The sequence below is a fragment of the Trifolium pratense genome, linkage group LG6, assembly GCF_020283565.1.
Source record: "Trifolium pratense cultivar HEN17-A07 linkage group LG6, ARS_RC_1.1, whole genome shotgun sequence".
In the NCBI taxonomy this organism is placed as follows: Eukaryota; Viridiplantae; Streptophyta; class Magnoliopsida; order Fabales; family Fabaceae; genus Trifolium; species Trifolium pratense.
This window is the reverse complement of record NC_060064.1, coordinates 7,162,925-7,181,526: the sequence shown is the minus strand read 5'-3', so window position 1 is coordinate 7,181,526 and position 18,602 is coordinate 7,162,925. Positions and strand designations below refer to the sequence as shown.

The window sequence follows — 18,602 nt, the reverse complement described above, 5'->3', positions numbered from 1 at the left end:
CGAGATAACCGTTACTTTTGGAGTTAACGTCGTTAGTGGGAAGCCGTTGTAGGAAGGAATGGGTTGGGCTAGGCGTGTTGGGCTCGGCTAGTGGGCTGGACTTATGCAGCGTGCATAAGTATTTGTTTATGTATAATAACCGGACCCTTAAATTGGTTGACTAAAAAAATAAATTAATGATCAATACATTTTTCTTTTATACGTGCATATAAGTTTTTGTCTAAAAACTTTAAGTTTATAGGATACGTATTGTCGGTGTAAATTTTTACACCAACAACTAATAAGAATCGTTCAACCTTCCATGTTATATCAAAAAAGTAGAGTGAAATGAAATGACATGACAAAAAAATATAGTTGTGTTCGATTGACAAGATTAAGTGCATATTCATTTTTCTCAAATACTTTTGCTAATATATCATGATATCCTATCTTAAATTTCAAAAGTTCTCAAAAACTTAAGGAAATATACTTTTTTTAAATAAAAATAATTAGAGAACTATAAATTTTAGAGTTTAATTGTTGTGCACTGTCGGTGTAAAGATTCTTTACACATACATCCAATAATATGTTGCCACATCATTTAATGAACGTGACACATCATGTTTTTTTAAATATCATACATGATGTGTTGGTATATTATTGAATGCATGTGTAAAATAACTTTACACTGACGGTGCATTTAAATTAAATTCTAAATTTTATTAATAACAGCTGCATGATAGCTATTTAAATTTAAAACGGTCCTCTGGAAAAATTTAAATCACGTCCCTTAAAATTATAAAGTTAAACTTTTGTTAGAGTTGGACACCTCTTGGATTGATATGAAATACTAAGTATCTAATAATTTTTTTTCAAGGAAAGACTAAATATTCAATTTGGTTTCAAACAATTTATACTTTCACTACCAGTTTAATCCGGTTTATAGGTCAGTTCTGACATCAAGTGGTTTCAGTCTCCTCTCAATCGTAGTTGCGAGAAATCGATCGAGCTGTGGTCCTTCCTACTAAGTTCAGCATCAATCACCACTGAACTAACTAACTGTCGATAACTTTCCTTTTGTTACTATAAATATAAAATTCTCACCATTATTAATAGTGATTAATTTCTATCGGAGAGCTTATGGAATATAAAAGATAGATTTTCTCCTTCCAACCAAATTTTTTCATGCACGAGAGTCAGAAATCGAACTCCAAAACCTTACTATTTAAACCAATTAATTGTTATTTTTTGTGGCCTTATTTAGTTCCTCACAAAAAATAATACTTCAATTAATCTATAACATTTTCATTAAAACAATAAATTAGCGAAGGACTAATTTAGTGTTATTTTTTGTAAGCAGCTGAATTGGGAACAAAATGTGAATGATTAAATTGAGTCTTTCGTCTTAAAAAAATGTATAGATATAAGAAATAAAAAGAGATTAAAGTATATAAGTATACAGAGTAAAAAAATGATACACAAACAACCAATAATATGTTTTATCTTTCTGCCACATCATCTCACTCATGTATGGTTATTTTGAAACTACTTATATGACATGGAAGAGTTGTGGTTTCTCATTGGATGTCTGTTTAAACTTTCACTGGTTAACATGTTTAAACTCAAATAATATATATATATATATTGGCATGGAAATGCTAATTAACAAGTTCAATAAGAGCACTTAGAACGTTTTCAATAAAAGTATCTAGATGAGTTTCACAAAATGGTTAATCATTCCTTTCTTTTTTCTCCCCATTGAACGGAGTTCAGGTTCTCTCCATTTATTATCCCTCTATTTATTCTTCATTTGGAGAGAGATAGACACATTAAGAATTAGTGGGACCCATTAAAAGTGGGTCCCACTAATTTGTGGACCCCACTAATTTTATGGCATATCAAACAATTTTCTTGCCCATACTACAAAAAGTTTCTTTCTCCGCAGTTGCTTGGGGGATTTCAATATTTTTTTCCATAAACTTAGCCCCTTTTGTTCACACAAAAAATATAGCGGGGACGGATTTTGCCTCCCGCAAATAAACCTATGTAAGTTAACTCGAATTGTTTATTCCTTATAAAAAGAAAAGGAATCGCATATGCTGCTGGAAAGCAATCTCTATTCTTATATTTTATAATATGCCATAGTTGTCTAACCAAAGCCACGTGATGCAGATTCTTCTTTTGTATCCAATCACTCGTTTATTTCAATAGATTTCTTGAATTAAGGTTAAAGGTATAAGCATTGGTTTAGTTCTTAAGAGACTCTAAATAAACTTCTAACTAATTGTTAATTAGCTCATTATTTTATCAAACACAAAAGAATATGCTATGCAATAATGAAGTATATATTTGGTTTAACGGCGAATTTGACAGAATTACAATAAGTCAAGTCACTGTGATTTCGCAAAAACTACACGAGCTTTGTCAAACATGCATGTATTACGCCAAATTCATCACCAATTCACTTATAAATGTTGTTACCTTTGCTTAAATAAATGAATTAATCAATACATAAGTTGAGTAACAAAATGATCAATAATGTGATTGAAAACATAGAAAGAGAGAGGACGGATTCAAAAATATAAATGGGAAACATAGAGAAAGTGTGACCAATCCATTGAGATATCCAAAATTGGCAACAATAAAAAGGATAAATAGAAAGGTGATTTGTCCCCATTGTAACTTTACATGCACACGTATTAATAAAATGAAAAATATATTAAATAATAATAAAAAAAAAGATGTTGTTATCTTCTTTATGTAAACGGCCATGTGAATGGTGGGGCAATGAAAAAACGGACTCCACAAAGACTTGCTTTTTAATTAATTTCTTAATGAAATGTACACCCCCCAACTATTTTAAATAATAATTATTAAACAAATATGCATTATTGATTCTTTCACAATGGAGAGAATTTGTATTTTTTTAGGGACCCAAACCGGAAAAGAAGGAACTTTCCTATATACCCTTTCTTTCCTTTTCATTTCCAATTTTATAATAAAATTAAATCATCATGTACCTTGGACAAAACCCCCTCCAAAGGCTCCTATTCTTTTTCACCTTTATTGTAAAAAAAGAATTATAATAATAATAATAATTAATATTAATATTAATAATAATAATAGGTTTTTTCCCACCAAATAGGGTTGTATTGAAGAATATGTACCAAGGAATTAATCTTTCCATTAGAATGAGGAACCAAAAGGTGCCCTATGAGGAATACCTTTTCTTCTCCTTGAATTTAAGGGAGGTGGAGGAGGCGTGACAGGATACATATCTTGTGTTGAGCCTTCACGCAATTCTTCTTCTGATTTACTACTTGATACCCCTTCCATTGTTAATGCTTCACTCATACCCTCTAAAGCAAAGCTTGAATCTCCATTTTTCTTTATTCTTTCAAGCTAAACAATAATTAAACAAATAATTAATTAATAAAATGTATCATCTAATTATTAGTTAGTGTATGACATGCCATGTTCCCCCATCAATGCACATAGTATATAATATGTTTAGTCCTATAAATTTTAAAATTTTGTTTTTAATCCCTATAAAAGATTTCCTCCATAATTAGGCCCCGTCGTAATATTTTCCATTAGCGGTTTTAGTCTCTACTATTAAGTCAACTCATGTGTTTCTATTTGAAATTTTGAATGATTTTTTTAGATATATTAAGAACATTAGAAACACATCTCCCCCACAAGAATTTTAATTTTTTTTAAGGTTTGAAAGCTCAAAAAACCAAAACAGCATATATTTGGACCTAGAAATCAAAATGAGCTCATTTTTTGCAAATAGAGTGCTACCGCACTTTGCATGTACACTTTATTATGACCAAAACTTCCATCATAAAGAGTGTACCTGCAAAACAAAGTGTGGTAGCATTCTAATAATGTCTTAAATTATTTTGATTTTTATAATAGAGACTAAAACTCATGACAGGTGGTGTTAGAACTCCAGACATTACTTATTCACTTAACAAATTTTAGTCATTAGACTACTTAAGAAAAAGAAAGTCCGGGCAGAAATGTTGTGGGGACTAAAGTTGTAAAATAATTCTATGAACTAAAAATGTAATTTTGAAGCAACAATAACATATTTAACCCTTAAAATTAATAATTACTCCCTCCAATCACCATTATAAGTAAAAAATCACTTTTTAGATTTACTGAAAAATTGATGTATTTGGTCTTTAATATAGACAAGATACATTAGTTTTCCAATGAATCTAAAAAATAGTTTTTTGCTTATAATAGTGATCAGAGGGAGTAGATCATAAACCAAGAGATTTGATTGATGATAATGCAAAAATTTATTGGATGAATGAATGATAAATAAATCCCATAGCATGTCCAAGAGACCTAAGTTTCTGGGCATCAACTAGGGAGGCAAATGCTTAATTACGGTGGGTTAACAAATTAAACCAAAAAATAAAATCACAATGTTGGTTCATATACACACATTAATCTCATGTATAAAACTCATGACTTCAATTTAATAAAGTAGTATTAATAATATTATAAGAGTAAGAAGATAAATAACATAAAATTTACTACTAGTTATAAAGGCATGATGAATAACATAAAAAATTAGTACTAATTAATTAAAATGTGAATGCTAAATAAACTAGTTAAGAAGGCATGATGAATAATTAAAATCGGTGGGAATATAATTATGATGTTGAATGATGTAGATGGGCTTTCAAATGTAGGTGATGATGTATGGGTGGTGGGTGTTATACCCATATGATGAGTATAATTGAGTTGTGAATGATGTGCATGTTGATAATGATATAGACATTGGACAATATTGTAAGAACATAATAACATAATTAATTTAATTAATTAATTAATATTAAAATTTTACCTTACATCCCAAAGAACAGAACCGAAATGAATCCAATAAACTCCTTCCACAAATCTCACAAATGTGTGCTACTCCTTTCCCAGATTTTGGTTGTGGCCTCACATTCAAGAACAAAACTCTAGCACTGTTTATCACATATGTTTGTACTCCACTTATGTCTAACACTTTCTGAATCTCTGATACTCTCACTACATCATGATACGAAGATCTTCTTATCTAATTAACCAACCAACAACAAAACCCAAATCAAAAAACATTAAACCAAAATGTAGATGAATGAAACATCACATTTCATCACTAAACATTGTAAAATCAGCCAAACCCATTTTTTGAAATACATTTATAAATTAATTAATATATTAAAAAATAAAAAAATACCCAGAAAATGAAATTAAAAAAAGACCCAATTTTTGAGAACTTTACCAACCTGAATGACTTGGTGATCTTTGTGTCTTGAAGAACGGCAGTAAAAACAAAAAGCACCGTCGCCATTGTTGCAATCTAAACAATACATGTTACACTCATTTCTAGCTGCGTCAGCGTGAATCCGACACATATTGAAAAACGGTGTTTTCAACAATGGTTCTAACCATGGTGGTACCAACACTGTGTCCTGTTTCAAAGTTAATTCATAAGACATTATAATTAAACCATTGTGAGTATAGCACAAATTAAATCTGAGAATGTTATAGCACAAAAAAAAAATTAATAAAAAATAAAATAAATACCATTGTGAGTATAGTGGTTGATAATGTGGGTGAATGTAGATTCAAGAAAATGGTTGTTTTGGAATTTCAATTGACGGAGATTTGGAGAAGAAGAAGATGAAAAAAAAATGCAGAGAGAGAGAGAGAGAGAGAGAGAGAGAGAGAGTAAACGGCCTTCAACTTAGAATTCAACGACAAAACAACGCAAAAGAAAGAGTATAGTGTATTAGGGACGAAATAGGGTGATTAAATTAAACAAGTAAAGGGAATAGACGGTTGAGATTGAAAGAGGTGGCTGAGGGGGGATTAGGGACGTTGGATGATGGAGAGATGAGATTGGCGCTTACGCTACTTTGGATCTGTGTTTTGGATACGGTGTTGCAAGTTGTAACATAAGCTCGTGGTTCGGTTCGGTTCACTGTTTGTTGGATACGTGCCACCGTTGATTGAGTGCATCATAGATTGGTGGCTATCTACGTGGCTTGGCATCACAAAGAAAAGAATCTTGCGTCACCTATTTTGTTTTAATAATTTTTTAAAAAACATATTTCAAATTATCATATTTTACTTTTTTTTTTTTTTGATAAGTGTGATTTTTATTTTTTCTCTTATAATTTAGGACGGAATGAGTACATAAATCATTTAATGTATCTAGAAAAAGAATATTTATTTGTAGAGTCTTGTTAACGAGTTCTCTGGGGCACTCTTTAAGGATACCACATTAAGAAATTATTCATTAGAAAAGTCAAATAATTCAATTTTCAATGTATTAAATGCACAAACTTTGTAAAGTACTGCCTTACTGAACCACGGGATCGGACATGACAACTTTTATTGTACCTTGTTTGATTTGAAACTAGTTATTAGACTAGACAAATTAGGTAGCAAGGGACAGGACAAAAATAAGACTTTTTGTCCCTCACTGAATCACGGGACATCTTTTGTCCACAGTGCAACTATAAAAAATACGAAAATATCCATTTTATTTTGGTATATAAAAATATTATCGTCTTGTCATATATTATTTTGTTCAGTCTTGTATTGTTATGCCCAGTCCTTACTGTTTTACGGCACCCTTATTTATATTGGATATCAGAGAGTAATTATTGTTTCCTCGCAACACTTTTGTAAAGTACTCCCTCAGTCCTAAATATACTCCCTCTGTCCCAAAATATAAGGACTAGTTGACCACTGCACGCACATCAATGCATAACTTTGATTACGAATATATTTAATTGTGTATTAGTAAAAATTATAGAAATTTGATATTTTAAAAATACTCGTCGAAACAAATCAAACAAGATCTTATATGATAATATTTACATTGATATACCTTTAGAAAAATACGGTCAAAACAAGACATATGAATAGTGCATTTAGTCAAACAATGTCTTATAAAATGGGACGGAGGGAGTAAGAAACAAAACACTTTTTAGATTCTTTGAAAATTTTATGTATTTAGACTATATTATTGTCTAAATACATCAATTTCACAATGAATCTAAAAAGTGACATGTTTCTTATATATAGGACTATAGAGAGTATTTAGGACTAGAGGGAGTAGTATTGAATTCTTTATGAATATAACTCTCACAATGTTTTTTTTTTTTAACTATTTGGTAGTATACATTTTATCTTAATATGTAGTGGTACGCGGACAATTCTGATAAACAACATCATTCATAAAAATAAACATAGTGAATTAGTTTTTTTTTTTTTTTATAAAAGTCATTTCCATTAGATTAGTTGTATCTTTTCAAAAATCTCCTCCGGCTCTCTAACCTTTGACTCAAAAAATCTTTCATTTTGTGACCGCCATAACACCCAAATGACGACATGTCAAACCATCAACATGTCTTTTTCTGACCATTCTTGTATTTCCTATAAATGCAAAGGAAACCGTCCAACAAAGAGGAAATGAAACCAGGTATTATTGTAGTCATACCAAACCACTTATGGACCATTTTCCACACCACCCAAGTTAAATGACATGTCACCAACAAGCAATTTTCCGATTCACTAACTTCCCTAAGAGCCACGCACAACGTCGCCTCGTCACTGTGAATTATCCTTCTGATCAATAAATTAGCTCTTGTTCGTAGCCGTCCAAGCAGTGTTTGCAAAGAGAAAACTATGACCTTCAAAGGAACCCAACTTTCCCAAATAATGTTCATGGACCTCACGAAGAATAATACTGAACTAAACAAAGGAGAAAATCTATTCAACAAAAACAAGTATGCATACCCCCGAAAAAACAAGACCAGAACCTGCCTCCTTCGTAATGGGAGCCACATTAACGATCTCCAAAATGTGACTATACAGTTCTTGCTCCTAACTCAAGAAGTTTTTTCCCTAAGTGAGTCATCAATACCAATTATCACCTTCCCAAACACATATTTCTTTAATCGTAAGTCCCAAAGATGAGCCGAAATTCGATAGTCCCACCACTACCCAATTTTCTAGAAAAAAAATCTCTTGTGACCAATCTCCCGCCACACCTCTCACCAACCCTTAATCCTAACAAGTCTACACCACACCTCTCACCAACCCTTAATCCTAACAAGTCTACACCATAGTGAATATTTTTTTTTTCCCACTCCCCATTGTTAGCTCTAGACTACCAATACCACCATATTTTGCCTCCAACACCTTCCGCCACAAAAGGTTCATCCTCCACTAACAACCTCCAACATCATTTAGCTAGCAAAGAATCATTGAGCCATTTAAGGTCCTTCAACCCAAGGCCTCCTTTCACTCCTTGTCGTACACACGTCTTTCCAACTTACCAATGATATTTTCTCCTTGTCCACCGAATCACCACCCCACAAGAATTTTCTTTGGGTACGACTAATCGTTTTTCTAACCTTTGATGACATTTTTAGGAAAAAGGGATAAAAGACCAAGATAGAAGTTAATACTGAATTAATAAACACCACTCCCCCCCCCCCCCCCAAACTAACATACCGATTCCTCCAATAAAGCAATCTCCTTTCAATAGTCTTCACTATCAGATCCCACGTCGAAACTATTCTCGGGTTTACACCCAATGAAAGTCTCATATATGTGAACGGAAGAGAACTCAATTTATAATAAAGATGCAACTTTTTTGTATGATTAAAATATTTAGAATTATATAATATAATTATTTTAATAAAAAAATTAATTGTAGCTTACGATTTTTTATAATAGAACTATAGTATATTTTTTAAAATTACTGTTTCGAAAAAAATAATTTAAATTACTTGGAAAGAACAAATTTTCTAGAATTACAACTAGGCCTAGCTGACCTAAAAGTAATATTGTTAAATTTACTTTTCTATATAAACCCCCTTTTTATTTTCTGACTCATTCTATCTTATAGACCTAAACGTATCGTATAAGCAAAAGAAGCAAGGAGCTTTCATTTCCACTTTCTTTCTCGCTTTTGTTCTCTGAAATTTCGAGGGTTTCGTTATTTCATCGTTCGGTGAATCATCAATTCGGTACCAAATTACGCATTAACAATGTTTCGATTCTGGTAATTCTCTCTTTCAATTCCAAAAACTTAATCTTACTTTCAATTTCTGATTTATTGCTAAGATTTGATATTAATCAACACCAAATATGATGAACTTAGAGTTGAACGTTGATGTTAATTCTGTTATTGTTGATGTTAATGCGCAGGGGATCACAAGAGCAACAATCGCAGGATGGTTCTTCATCACAGTCATGGTATCCACAATCTGTGATGAGTTCATCGAGTTCTTCAAGGCCTGGTACACCTGCTTCATCTTCCGGTTCACCGAGACATTCGACTAGTCATGTTCCGCCGGCAGAAGCTGCCGGAACTATTGCTTCTTTGAGGGACAAGAGGTTTAACATCAATTACACATTGATTATTCTGTTTTCGGAAAATTATGGATATGATATGATGATATTAATGATGTGATTATTATGTTAATCGAACAGTGTTGATGAGTTAAGGAAGCTTTTATCTGATAAAGATGCGTATCAACAGTTTCTAAATTCACTTGACCAGGTCAAGATTCAAACCAATGTAAGTTTATTATCTTTAGTACTATCTAGTTCATGCTTGTTTATTACCTTGGATTTTCTTTTCTATTGCTGCGTTAACTGTAGCTAGTTAGTAGTAGGTGATTGGCCTGGATTTGAAATACTATCTTGTTAGCTAATGTTGTAAAAAAAAGAGATTTTATTGCATTGTTTGTGTAATGATTAATGAATACTTCAGAGATGGTTTGTATTTATTTATTGTGCTGAATGCGTGTGTGGTATTCTACCATGATTTTTGTGTTCTTTGAGAGTTTGAGTATGTATGATTGCCTCATACACCCTTGGACATTTTGGGGGAAGGGGGGATATATATAAACATCTGACTGTATACTTCTTGAGCTTTTCTGCATTAGAGAAGGAAGTTTTGAACGATACAAGGTATAACAAGGTTGTTACCAGACGAGCCAGTTATCTGTAGAGTTCATAGATGGGAAGCATCAGATTCTGTTATCTTTTTAGATTATGTATTGATCGAGGAGTGTGTCCATGCCTATATTTGGCAATACTTAGCTGCAGCTTATACTATCTTAAGATGCGATTGTCAACCAAATATTTGAACATTCTGTTTGAAAATCCTTTTTCCTTGTGAGTCACCCCTAATATCTAAAGCTAAATATGAGGAGAGGAAAATTGTTGGTCTGGATCATGCCAAAAACATTTCTAAGATTCCTGTGCTTAAAATCCTGACTTGTAGGCTGCTGCGCCTAATGGAGGCTTATGCTGAAAGCTTCCAAAGAATACACAGATTTATAAAGGGGTTAAACTCATATAAAAAAAGTCAAACTATGAAATTTTAGGAGAGTAGTTAAGTGAAAAATTAAGACAACCGGCCCACATAACTGAAAATTCATTTTGTTTTATGATCAGAAGATTCACTAGGGAAGCTATATATTTGCCTGGATGAGGAGAGATATCAAAATAATAAATAAGAATTACACGCTTTTATGAACTTGAAAAGTACATGTATAAAGTACCTAAAAAAGGGTTGTGGAAGACTCCAGAAAATAAAGGAGTTTGGAGCATTTATATTCGAACAATAAAAAATATGTATGAAGGGCCACGACTGATGTAATAGCACAAGGTGGAAATATAGGTTTCCCTGTTGCTATTGGTGTGCATCAAGGGTCAATTTTGAACCGTTGCATATTTGTCTTTGTTCAGATGTGTTTATCAAGTACCGTGATGTGTGTTTTTTACAGATGAAAAAACAGAGAATATACCATGCCACAGGTTTAACATTTGAAGTGCCTAGAGTCCATCATACAAAATGATGCTAAATAGAGGTTGTCAAATGTCAACTGTAAGATACAAGCCAGATGGATGAAATAAAGGATTTTTTCAAATGTAATTTGTGATAGAAAAGCATCACTCAACCCTATAGAAAAATTCTACCGCACAATTATAAAATTTTTAAGGTTGTAAGAAATTGAATGTTGGACTAGTAAAGGCTGAGAGTGTTACCATGGATGCGAGATTGTACATGACAAGATTGGAAATGATATCACCAGAGAAACAATAGAGGTAGCTCCTATTCGTGATTTCTCCTCCCAACCGTGGGACCCTGGGCGGTGAAATTAGGCTGCAGGATTGTGCAAACATTTCTGTTTTAATGCCAATGTCAGTAAAGTAGTTTTATAATTGTTTTTTATTTTAATCGCCTTGAGGACAAGGCGATAGTTTAGGGGGGGGAGGAGTATAGTTAGATATGGGCCTTAAGTAGGATACAAATAATAGTGGGCCTTGTTTATTAATATTAGTAGGCAGTTTTAATTATTACTAATAAGCAGTTATTATAGAAAATAACTGCGGTTGGAATAGGAATAGGTAATACTTAATAAATAGAAGGGGTGATTGAGAAAGAGGGTATCTTGGGATTTGATCGGAAAGGGGCCAGTTTGGCATTAGGGAGGTGCAGACCCTCGAAGTTCTGCGGTATCATTCTTGTAATCAAAGGGAATTTCCCTACTTCCTTATTATATATCAGTTGGTTTCTATCAAGATGTGTGTTGCAGATCCATAGAAGCAGCCATAGGGAGGATAGTAGAATGAAGGATAGATAATCCCTAGTTAGAGGGAAATCCGTAAAAGCCTAAAAGGTGACCAAGGAAAACTATAGGTGAAATCATTAAGAGAGATTTATACTGAATGACCTATCTTTATACATGACTGGGAAAAGGATTTGGTTGTTATTATTTTTGTAGTGATAGAACTAGCTCATAATATAAAACAAATAATAATGTGTATATATAAAATTTCTACTGCTGGATACAAGATTGTAAATAAAGATTCAAAGACATGTGGAATCTGCAGATGCAATAACCCGTTCTAGGCATTCGAGAGATCTGTTTCTTTCCTTTTTCTCATTGGTCAACTGACATTAAATAACTCATGTCTTCTCTTATTTCTCATCATGCATGTGACCATGATAACAAACCTGGCTCCTAACAAATAGTTGCCATACTGAAAGACTTGTGAATAAGGAGTTGACTTGTCCTCTTAATTATAATTATCAGTTTGTTTCTAGAATAAGCAAAACAAATCAGATATTGATTTGTTCTCATTAAATGTAATTATTTAGTGTAATTACCTGTATAACCTTGTAACCTCTATATATACAAGAAATAGCAATGAGAAAGGCATCAAGCCAATAATTCTGACAAGACTCAATAATAGCATTCTAGAATGACAGTATGACATCTATCCACAAACAATTGGAATGATTTTTAATCACACTGTTCAAACCGTCACAAGTACCTGACTGTGCTCAACTGCAAAATTGGTTCCATAAGAGTGTGCTGGAAATTTTGTTGTATGATATAATTTATATTCCTATGCTAAAACGTTTTTAGCAGTGTTTTTTCTTTTGTTTCTGATGGTGGAATTTGTATCTGCTTGTATTTTAACTATTTCATGGCCTATTGATATGATCAGTTGAAAGATGAACTTTCCAAGGAGAATTTGCAGCTTGCAGGTGAGTGATTGAATTTATTTTATTTGCATTGCTGGTATTATATGATTTGCCATCAGTTAAGCGTTATAGAACTTCTCAAACTTTTGTCTTTAATACAGAGGAGAATCTACTAAAGGAACCACGTATGGTGGAACTTAGGAATCAGGTAAGATCACGGCCCTATGATTAATTTTTTTTACCTGATTGGAATTCTTGGAAAATGGGTTCTCGCAGTTAAGGATCATCTGCATTTACATTATCAGCAGATCATCATGTTTAAAATGCCTCAAAATCTGTTAATAAAGATTTGGACATTGCCAAACTGCTGATTTCGTGATTGCAGAATGTCACTGGCTGCAGAGAATTAATATCCAAAATCTTATATGCTGATCACAGAACTTTTCTTGTTCCTCCTATGGAAACAGTGTAGAATAATCCGGACAACCGAATTAGCTACTGCTATTGAGAAACTAAATGAGCTTGAGAAGCAGAAAGAAGAAATGTTGAAGTTAAATTCCCCTGCATCCCTTCTCCAAAGGATTCAAGGTATGACTTGAACTTACAGTTTGCTGCAATAAGTTCTGGTGGTAACAATTTTTTCACTATTGTGACAAAGACTAAGTCATACATATGACGAACTTGTAATTTTGCAGAGTCTGTGAACCAGACAGATGAGGAATCTGAAAATCTGCACCAGCAACTCCTTGACAGAGAGGTTGACCTTGCAGCATTTTTGCAGAAATACAAGAAGCTACGCACCACTTACCACAAGAAAACTCTTATACATCTTGCTGCTAAAACATCAAATATATGATGAACCTTGACATATGGAATATGAAAAACAATAATGTAAACTAATTGTATAAGTTGCACTCGTGTGGATAGAGCTATCTTTGTTGAATGATTAGCATTTATATGTACAGCTTGAAAATTGAGGTTGTTCTCTGTAGCGACTTGTATTTACAAGTCATAAATGTCTGTTTTCACTATCAAGTATGCGCCATCTTTAGAAGAGGTGCGGACTTATCTGCCCCTTCGTTTAGGTTTTGAGTTTACTACCTTCAGCGATATTTTTCTAGAAGTATATGATTGCCTATGCTATCATCATCGGCACTATTATAAGACTTGTTTTTGTTTTGTAAAATGCATATAAATGCTTTATTTATTTTGGGAATGATGTTTGAGCATCAAAATGATACATTGAATGAAAAGTAAAGAGGGTGTTGATGCCTTCAGACTATTTTAGGATGGTTTCGTTTGCGGTTTTTGTCCCTCCCGATTATTCTAGGTTGTGGCCACCTCTAGAGTGATTTAGAATGCATAGCATAGGTATGTTATCTTGCATTGAAATATTTCTAATGTGAAATGCAATGTACACTTCATTACTACGTTTATTTGATAGCAAACACCACTTCCCATTTTAAAATTATTGGCAATTGATGGGTTACCAATGGCGCAATAGGGTTTCGAGATTGGGAAAATTGAAAATGTTGCAAAGTTGATGGGTCTATTAGTATTTGACAATTGTGTGTGGTGCAGCGCCTATAAAAGGTTATACATCCATCCCTATATTTTCATCCTTATTTTTTGTTGTTGCTGGATTTGCATATCTATAATAACTGATACAGTACATGTTTAAAACATCCCATTTTCAGGAACAATAACATTGAAGAGGTTGCGTGGGATTGAGAAATTTAGCTATTGCTTTCAATAATAAAGGATATTCAATATAGTTTTGTAAGAAAAAACACTACATGTGGACATTTTTCCTCAAATAATAAGTTGATACACTTTCTTACATAATGGAAAAGAGAATAGTAATGAACATTAAAGCAAAAAAAGAACATTCCCATTAATAATAGCCTCCTTGTCCTTGTCCTTGTCTTTTAGGATCTTTGGCTTCAGAATCATAGTTATCAGTATCAGGCATATCACACATAGGAGTTGTATAATAAAAAGGAGTAACCATATATTTGATCAAACCACGATACACTGATGTTGGGTAGGTGAGCTTGAAACCAGACTGTCCACCACCAAAGTTAGTGAGAATGTTGCAAACATTATCAGGGGATGACACTAATCTCACATAGCAACCTTTTATATCCAATTCTTTGCCATAGATATACTTGTTCACTGTCATGTCATATTGTCCTAACTCATCTGTTTTATCACTTGTATAATACACAACTTTGCTTCTCTTGTCCATACAAGTTAGTGACACCTTAGCTCCTGTTAGTATTTTGCACAATTAGCAACCAACCAAACAAACCAATTAACCAAAGTATTAAGTATATGGACCACTTCTACGAGTGGTCCATTGTGGACCAGTACCGTAAAAATATTTAAAATTTTATCGACGACATAGATTGTTATATTTGAAAGTATAAGTTAATGGCCACCGTCACTTTTACAATTAAAATAATGACTTAATTTATATCAGTTTGATTAAAACAACATAAAGTAAAGATATAATTCGTCTTGCATTGACACCAATCATGTCATTATTTTAGCTGTAAAGAATTCGTGTAACAAATCAAATAGATAATAATGCATACCTTTGATTGGCTTATCACCATTAACCCATTCATTCCAGCCCTTGCTACAATCTTGGCACAAAACTTTTCCTCCAACATGAATGACTTGTGCTGGTTCATCCCAAGCTGAGGCTAGTATGTTATTGGTGCAACACACTACCATTCCAATGATCATCAATGTTATTGCAAATGCCATCTTTCTTTCTTTTCAGTTCACAAGGATATATTGTTTGATTGACTTCAAAGGAGCAATTATATATAACAAGCTAGTGTGTGTATAAATTGGGAACATAAGTGGAGGAGCACTACTATTGGTTCTTGACGTGCAGTCCATTATTCAATTCTTTAATATAATAATACTAACCAATTACAGTATTAATTTATCACTCTTTTTTCTTGTCTATGTGGCAAAAAAGGGCCCTTTGCCCAAACATATATATCAGGAAAAAAAAAAACTCAGTCCTACTCCATAAATTGACCAAACTCTCAAATTTGTCTTTGACACTTTCTAAATTAAAAGAATCGAGTTCAAATAGTTAATAAATTCTCTCTAAGTCGAATTATTCGAGAGAATTTAAGTTTAATTTTCGAATTATTGGATCCCCATTTTCTTGAGAATCATAGGGTTAATACCGAAAGAAAAAAACTCACTCTCCGCATACATCTATGAATCTAGTTAGTCAGATTAACAGTATTCAATAAAATTTAAGTTTCAATAACATATCAAACAATTTTCAATTTCTTTAAAAAAAATTATGAATGATTTATGATATAAACTTTCAATCCAAAAGTGAATTTCTTACAAAGAAAATCCAACCGTGAATTTTATAAAATTCATATTCGTTATAATATTATTAATAACTTGTGCACCATTAGCATTTACCACTTAAACCACTTTTTAGGTTGGACAAACACTAAATTCTTTATTATGTTGCAAAAGCAAGGGAACATTCCCATTGATGAATCCAACAAATGCATTATTTAGCTTGTACCCAAAATAAGGAATTGTTTTGACGATAAAACAACACCATCAAAATCCAAAACTCCCAATAGGAACATAACACGCAACTCTAACATAGCTTAATATAACTACATAAAACTTTAGAGCACACATAAAGATCTTCCAATCCTAAATCTCTGCCGTAAATTGCGAAACACCTAAATCTTCGTAACATCTCATTCTCACTACATCCATTGGAAATTAATTAGTTATTCTCAATTAATAATTAAATTGTTATGAAGCTCTTGGAAAAAGATTTTGCTCTAAATCAAAGAGGAACTGTTAAAATTATTGCAGAGGAGCCCGATGATGTTTGGCTCCTTTACAATCTCATCACCATTGGCGATGTTGTCACCGCCGATACCACACGGAAAGTCCACCTCGAATCAAATAAAAACACTGCGTCACGTGTCAAACTCAACCTTCATCTCAAAGTCACGTGTCGTGACTTTCACAAAGACTCTTCTACCCTTCGCGTCCATGGACGCAACCTTGAATCAAACCAACATGTTGCTGCTGGCTCTTTCCACACTTTAACCCTCGAAATAAACAAACCATTTGACCTTCAAAAAAAGTTGTGGGGTCCAAATGCCGTCGAAACCTTAGCCGATGCCACCGAGAATAATAATAATTCTTCTTCGTCCGATGCAAATTTAGCCGTTGTTGTCATTCAACAACACCAAGCAGAGATTCACTTGCTTGGCAAAGGGGTCACCCATTGTTGCTCCAAGATCGAAGCATCTTCACGTTCACATTCACATAAAAAATCTTCTTCGTCCTCTAACGTGTTTTTTCGTGATGTTTTTGCAGCTTTTGTGAAGCATGTGGATTTCAAAGTTGTGCGAAGTGTAGTGATAGCAGGGGATAACGATGATAACGCAGCGTTATCCCCAGCTACTTTTCGTAGGTTTCTTTTGTCAGAAGCAAAAAAGTTAAGAATGAGATTTATCGAAGAGAACAAATCACGTATCGTCATTGTGGGGTCAAAATGTAATAACAAGGGTAATTGTGACTTTGACTTGAGGGAAGTTTTAAATGACATGGCAGTGATGAATTTGATAAAGGACAGTAATTTGGGCTTAGAGATTAGAACTTTTAAGGAATTGTGGGACATGGTATGTAACAATTCAGATCGTGTGTGTTATGGACCAAAACATGTGGAGAGTGCACATGAGATGAAAGCAATTGAGACACTTTTAATAAGTGATGATTTATATAAGAATGAAGAGATTGAGACAAGGAAAAAATATGTGAGTTTGGTGAAATCAGTGAAAGAAGGTGGAGGAAAGGCATTGGTGTATTCTTCTATGCATGTTTCAACACCACAATTGGCTCAACTAACTGGTGTTGCTGCCATTCTCAGATTTCCATTGCCTGGTCTTCAAGATATGGATGATGAATGATGATGATGATATGTTTAGAAGTACTATTAGAATAAAGCTCTTCTAAATTAAACTAAATATATTACATGTATATGTTTAATTTTCTTTTTAATCCCTTTCCATTGTAAATATTCCTGAAATGTAAATTCTCATTAATTTGTACATATACAATAAATATTTCTTATTTATTTTAATGAAAGCTAGATGTTTGACTCGTACGATGCACAAATAATTCATTACGATAGACGATCATGAAAAAAATTATAGTAAAAAATATTAGTAACAAAAATGTCACCCATCTATATAAAAGTGTGCTTATATATGACAATTTTCATTTAAATGTATGGATGATAAGTATTAGAAAAGTTGTTGACTCTTTTCTCAAGTTAATTAGACAAGAGAGATTGAACCCTAATGAGATGAGAAAGATGATTAAGTTTTTATTAAATGTTACTTTTGAATTTTTCTCCCTTCTAGCATAGATAATAAAATAGACCGAAGAGTTATCAACTTTTGTGGCACATAAATGTGCGATCTTGACAAGTCAGCTAAACAAATGAAAGAAAATTAAGTAGGAGGAACTACTATGTCAATATTGCATCTCACTTATCATGGATCAAAATATCTGTTTAATGTTTTTTAAATCTTTTTATTCATCTTTTGTCAAAAAAAATATTTTTTCATTCATCTAATTAAATCATTCATCTTTTGTCAAAAAAAAAAAAATTTTCATTCATCTAATTCAAGACTATTATGACAATGACAAAGACTATTATGTATCACTCTTCATGGACCAAAATAAATGTTTACTAGAAAGCTTTATATATTGTTTGAAACTACTATTAATCTAATACTATTGTTAGCCTTAATGAAATTATTCTATTGCTTGATATATGCCTACACAATTAATTTGTGTACACCAATACATCATATTTACACATTGAGAGAGATAATAAAATAGAGTGATAGATAGAATAAGTCTTTAATGTGATAGGAAGAGAGAAATTGAGTGAAAACGAACTATTCTCAGTATTCTTATTTGTAAACAATTTTTTTTAGATTATGGAATAACTTATGTATCTGAACTATAATATAGACCAAATACATAGTTATTCAATAAATCTAAAAAGTTA

General features: G+C 32.6%; 4 protein-coding genes across 4 annotated transcripts; 2 read left to right on the top strand and 2 right to left on the bottom strand.

The window, feature by feature from the left end:
• Window positions 1-2,461: 2,461 nt before the first annotated feature.
• On the bottom strand, window positions 2,462-5,745 carry LOC123893267 (protein RGF1 INDUCIBLE TRANSCRIPTION FACTOR 1-like). The gene is made up of 4 exons (XM_045943199.1): window positions 5,572-5,745; window positions 5,271-5,456; window positions 4,844-5,059; window positions 2,462-3,381 (listed from the first exon to the last, which is right to left on the bottom strand). The coding sequence occupies exons 1-4, from the start codon at window positions 5,572-5,574 to the stop codon at window positions 3,166-3,168; spliced, it is 621 nt and encodes a 206-aa protein (XP_045799155.1). The 5' UTR covers window positions 5,575-5,745; the 3' UTR covers window positions 2,462-3,165.
• A 3,152-nt stretch (window positions 5,746-8,897) lies between these two features.
• LOC123890571 (vacuolar protein-sorting-associated protein 37 homolog 1) lies at window positions 8,898-13,724 on the top strand. Its single transcript, XM_045940206.1, has 7 exons — window positions 8,898-9,067; window positions 9,214-9,402; window positions 9,499-9,586; window positions 12,535-12,574; window positions 12,673-12,719; window positions 12,979-13,099; window positions 13,207-13,724. Exons 1-7 carry the CDS (start codon window positions 9,054-9,056, stop codon window positions 13,365-13,367), a joined length of 660 nt encoding a protein of 219 aa, XP_045796162.1. The 5' UTR covers window positions 8,898-9,053; the 3' UTR covers window positions 13,368-13,724.
• Window positions 13,725-14,235: 511 nt separating this feature from the next.
• LOC123890572 (non-classical arabinogalactan protein 30) lies at window positions 14,236-15,313 on the bottom strand. The gene is made up of 2 exons (XM_045940207.1): window positions 15,109-15,313; window positions 14,236-14,782 (listed from the first exon to the last, which is right to left on the bottom strand). Exons 1-2 carry the CDS (start codon window positions 15,281-15,283, stop codon window positions 14,406-14,408), a joined length of 552 nt encoding a protein of 183 aa, XP_045796163.1. The 5' UTR covers window positions 15,284-15,313; the 3' UTR covers window positions 14,236-14,405.
• An 829-nt stretch (window positions 15,314-16,142) lies between these two features.
• LOC123889941 (protein PELOTA 1-like) lies at window positions 16,143-17,663 on the top strand. The gene has a single exon (XM_045939468.1). The coding sequence runs from the start codon at window positions 16,324-16,326 to the stop codon at window positions 17,488-17,490; it is 1,167 nt and encodes a 388-aa protein (XP_045795424.1). The 5' UTR covers window positions 16,143-16,323; the 3' UTR covers window positions 17,491-17,663.
• The last annotated feature ends 939 nt before the right edge of the window (window positions 17,664-18,602 follow it).

Excerpts from the sequence above, each read along its gene's own strand:
- LOC123893267 (XM_045943199.1), bottom strand. Across the intron at positions 5,060-5,270 it reads AAGATCACCAAGTCATTCAG|ATAAGAAGATCTTCGTATCA; the intron begins GTTGGTAAAGTT and ends TTGGTTAATTAG. Across the intron at positions 3,382-4,843 it reads TCTGTTCTTTGGGATGTAAG|CTTGAAAGAATAAAGAAAAA; the intron begins GTAAAATTTTAA and ends ATTATTGTTTAG.
- LOC123890571 (XM_045940206.1), top strand. Across the intron at positions 9,587-12,534 it reads AGGTCAAGATTCAAACCAAT|TTGAAAGATGAACTTTCCAA; the intron begins GTAAGTTTATTA and ends TGATATGATCAG. Across the intron at positions 12,575-12,672 it reads GGAGAATTTGCAGCTTGCAG|AGGAGAATCTACTAAAGGAA; the intron begins GTGAGTGATTGA and ends TCTTTAATACAG.
- LOC123890572 (XM_045940207.1), bottom strand. The coding sequence starts at position 15,283 with ATGGCATTTGCAATAACATTGATGATCATTGGAATGGTAGTGTGTTGC. Across the intron at positions 14,783-15,108 it reads TGGTGATAAGCCAATCAAAG|GAGCTAAGGTGTCACTAACT; the intron begins GTATGCATTATT and ends AAATACTAACAG.
- LOC123889941 (XM_045939468.1), top strand. The coding sequence starts at position 16,324 with ATGAAGCTCTTGGAAAAAGATTTTGCTCTAAATCAAAGAGGAACTGTT.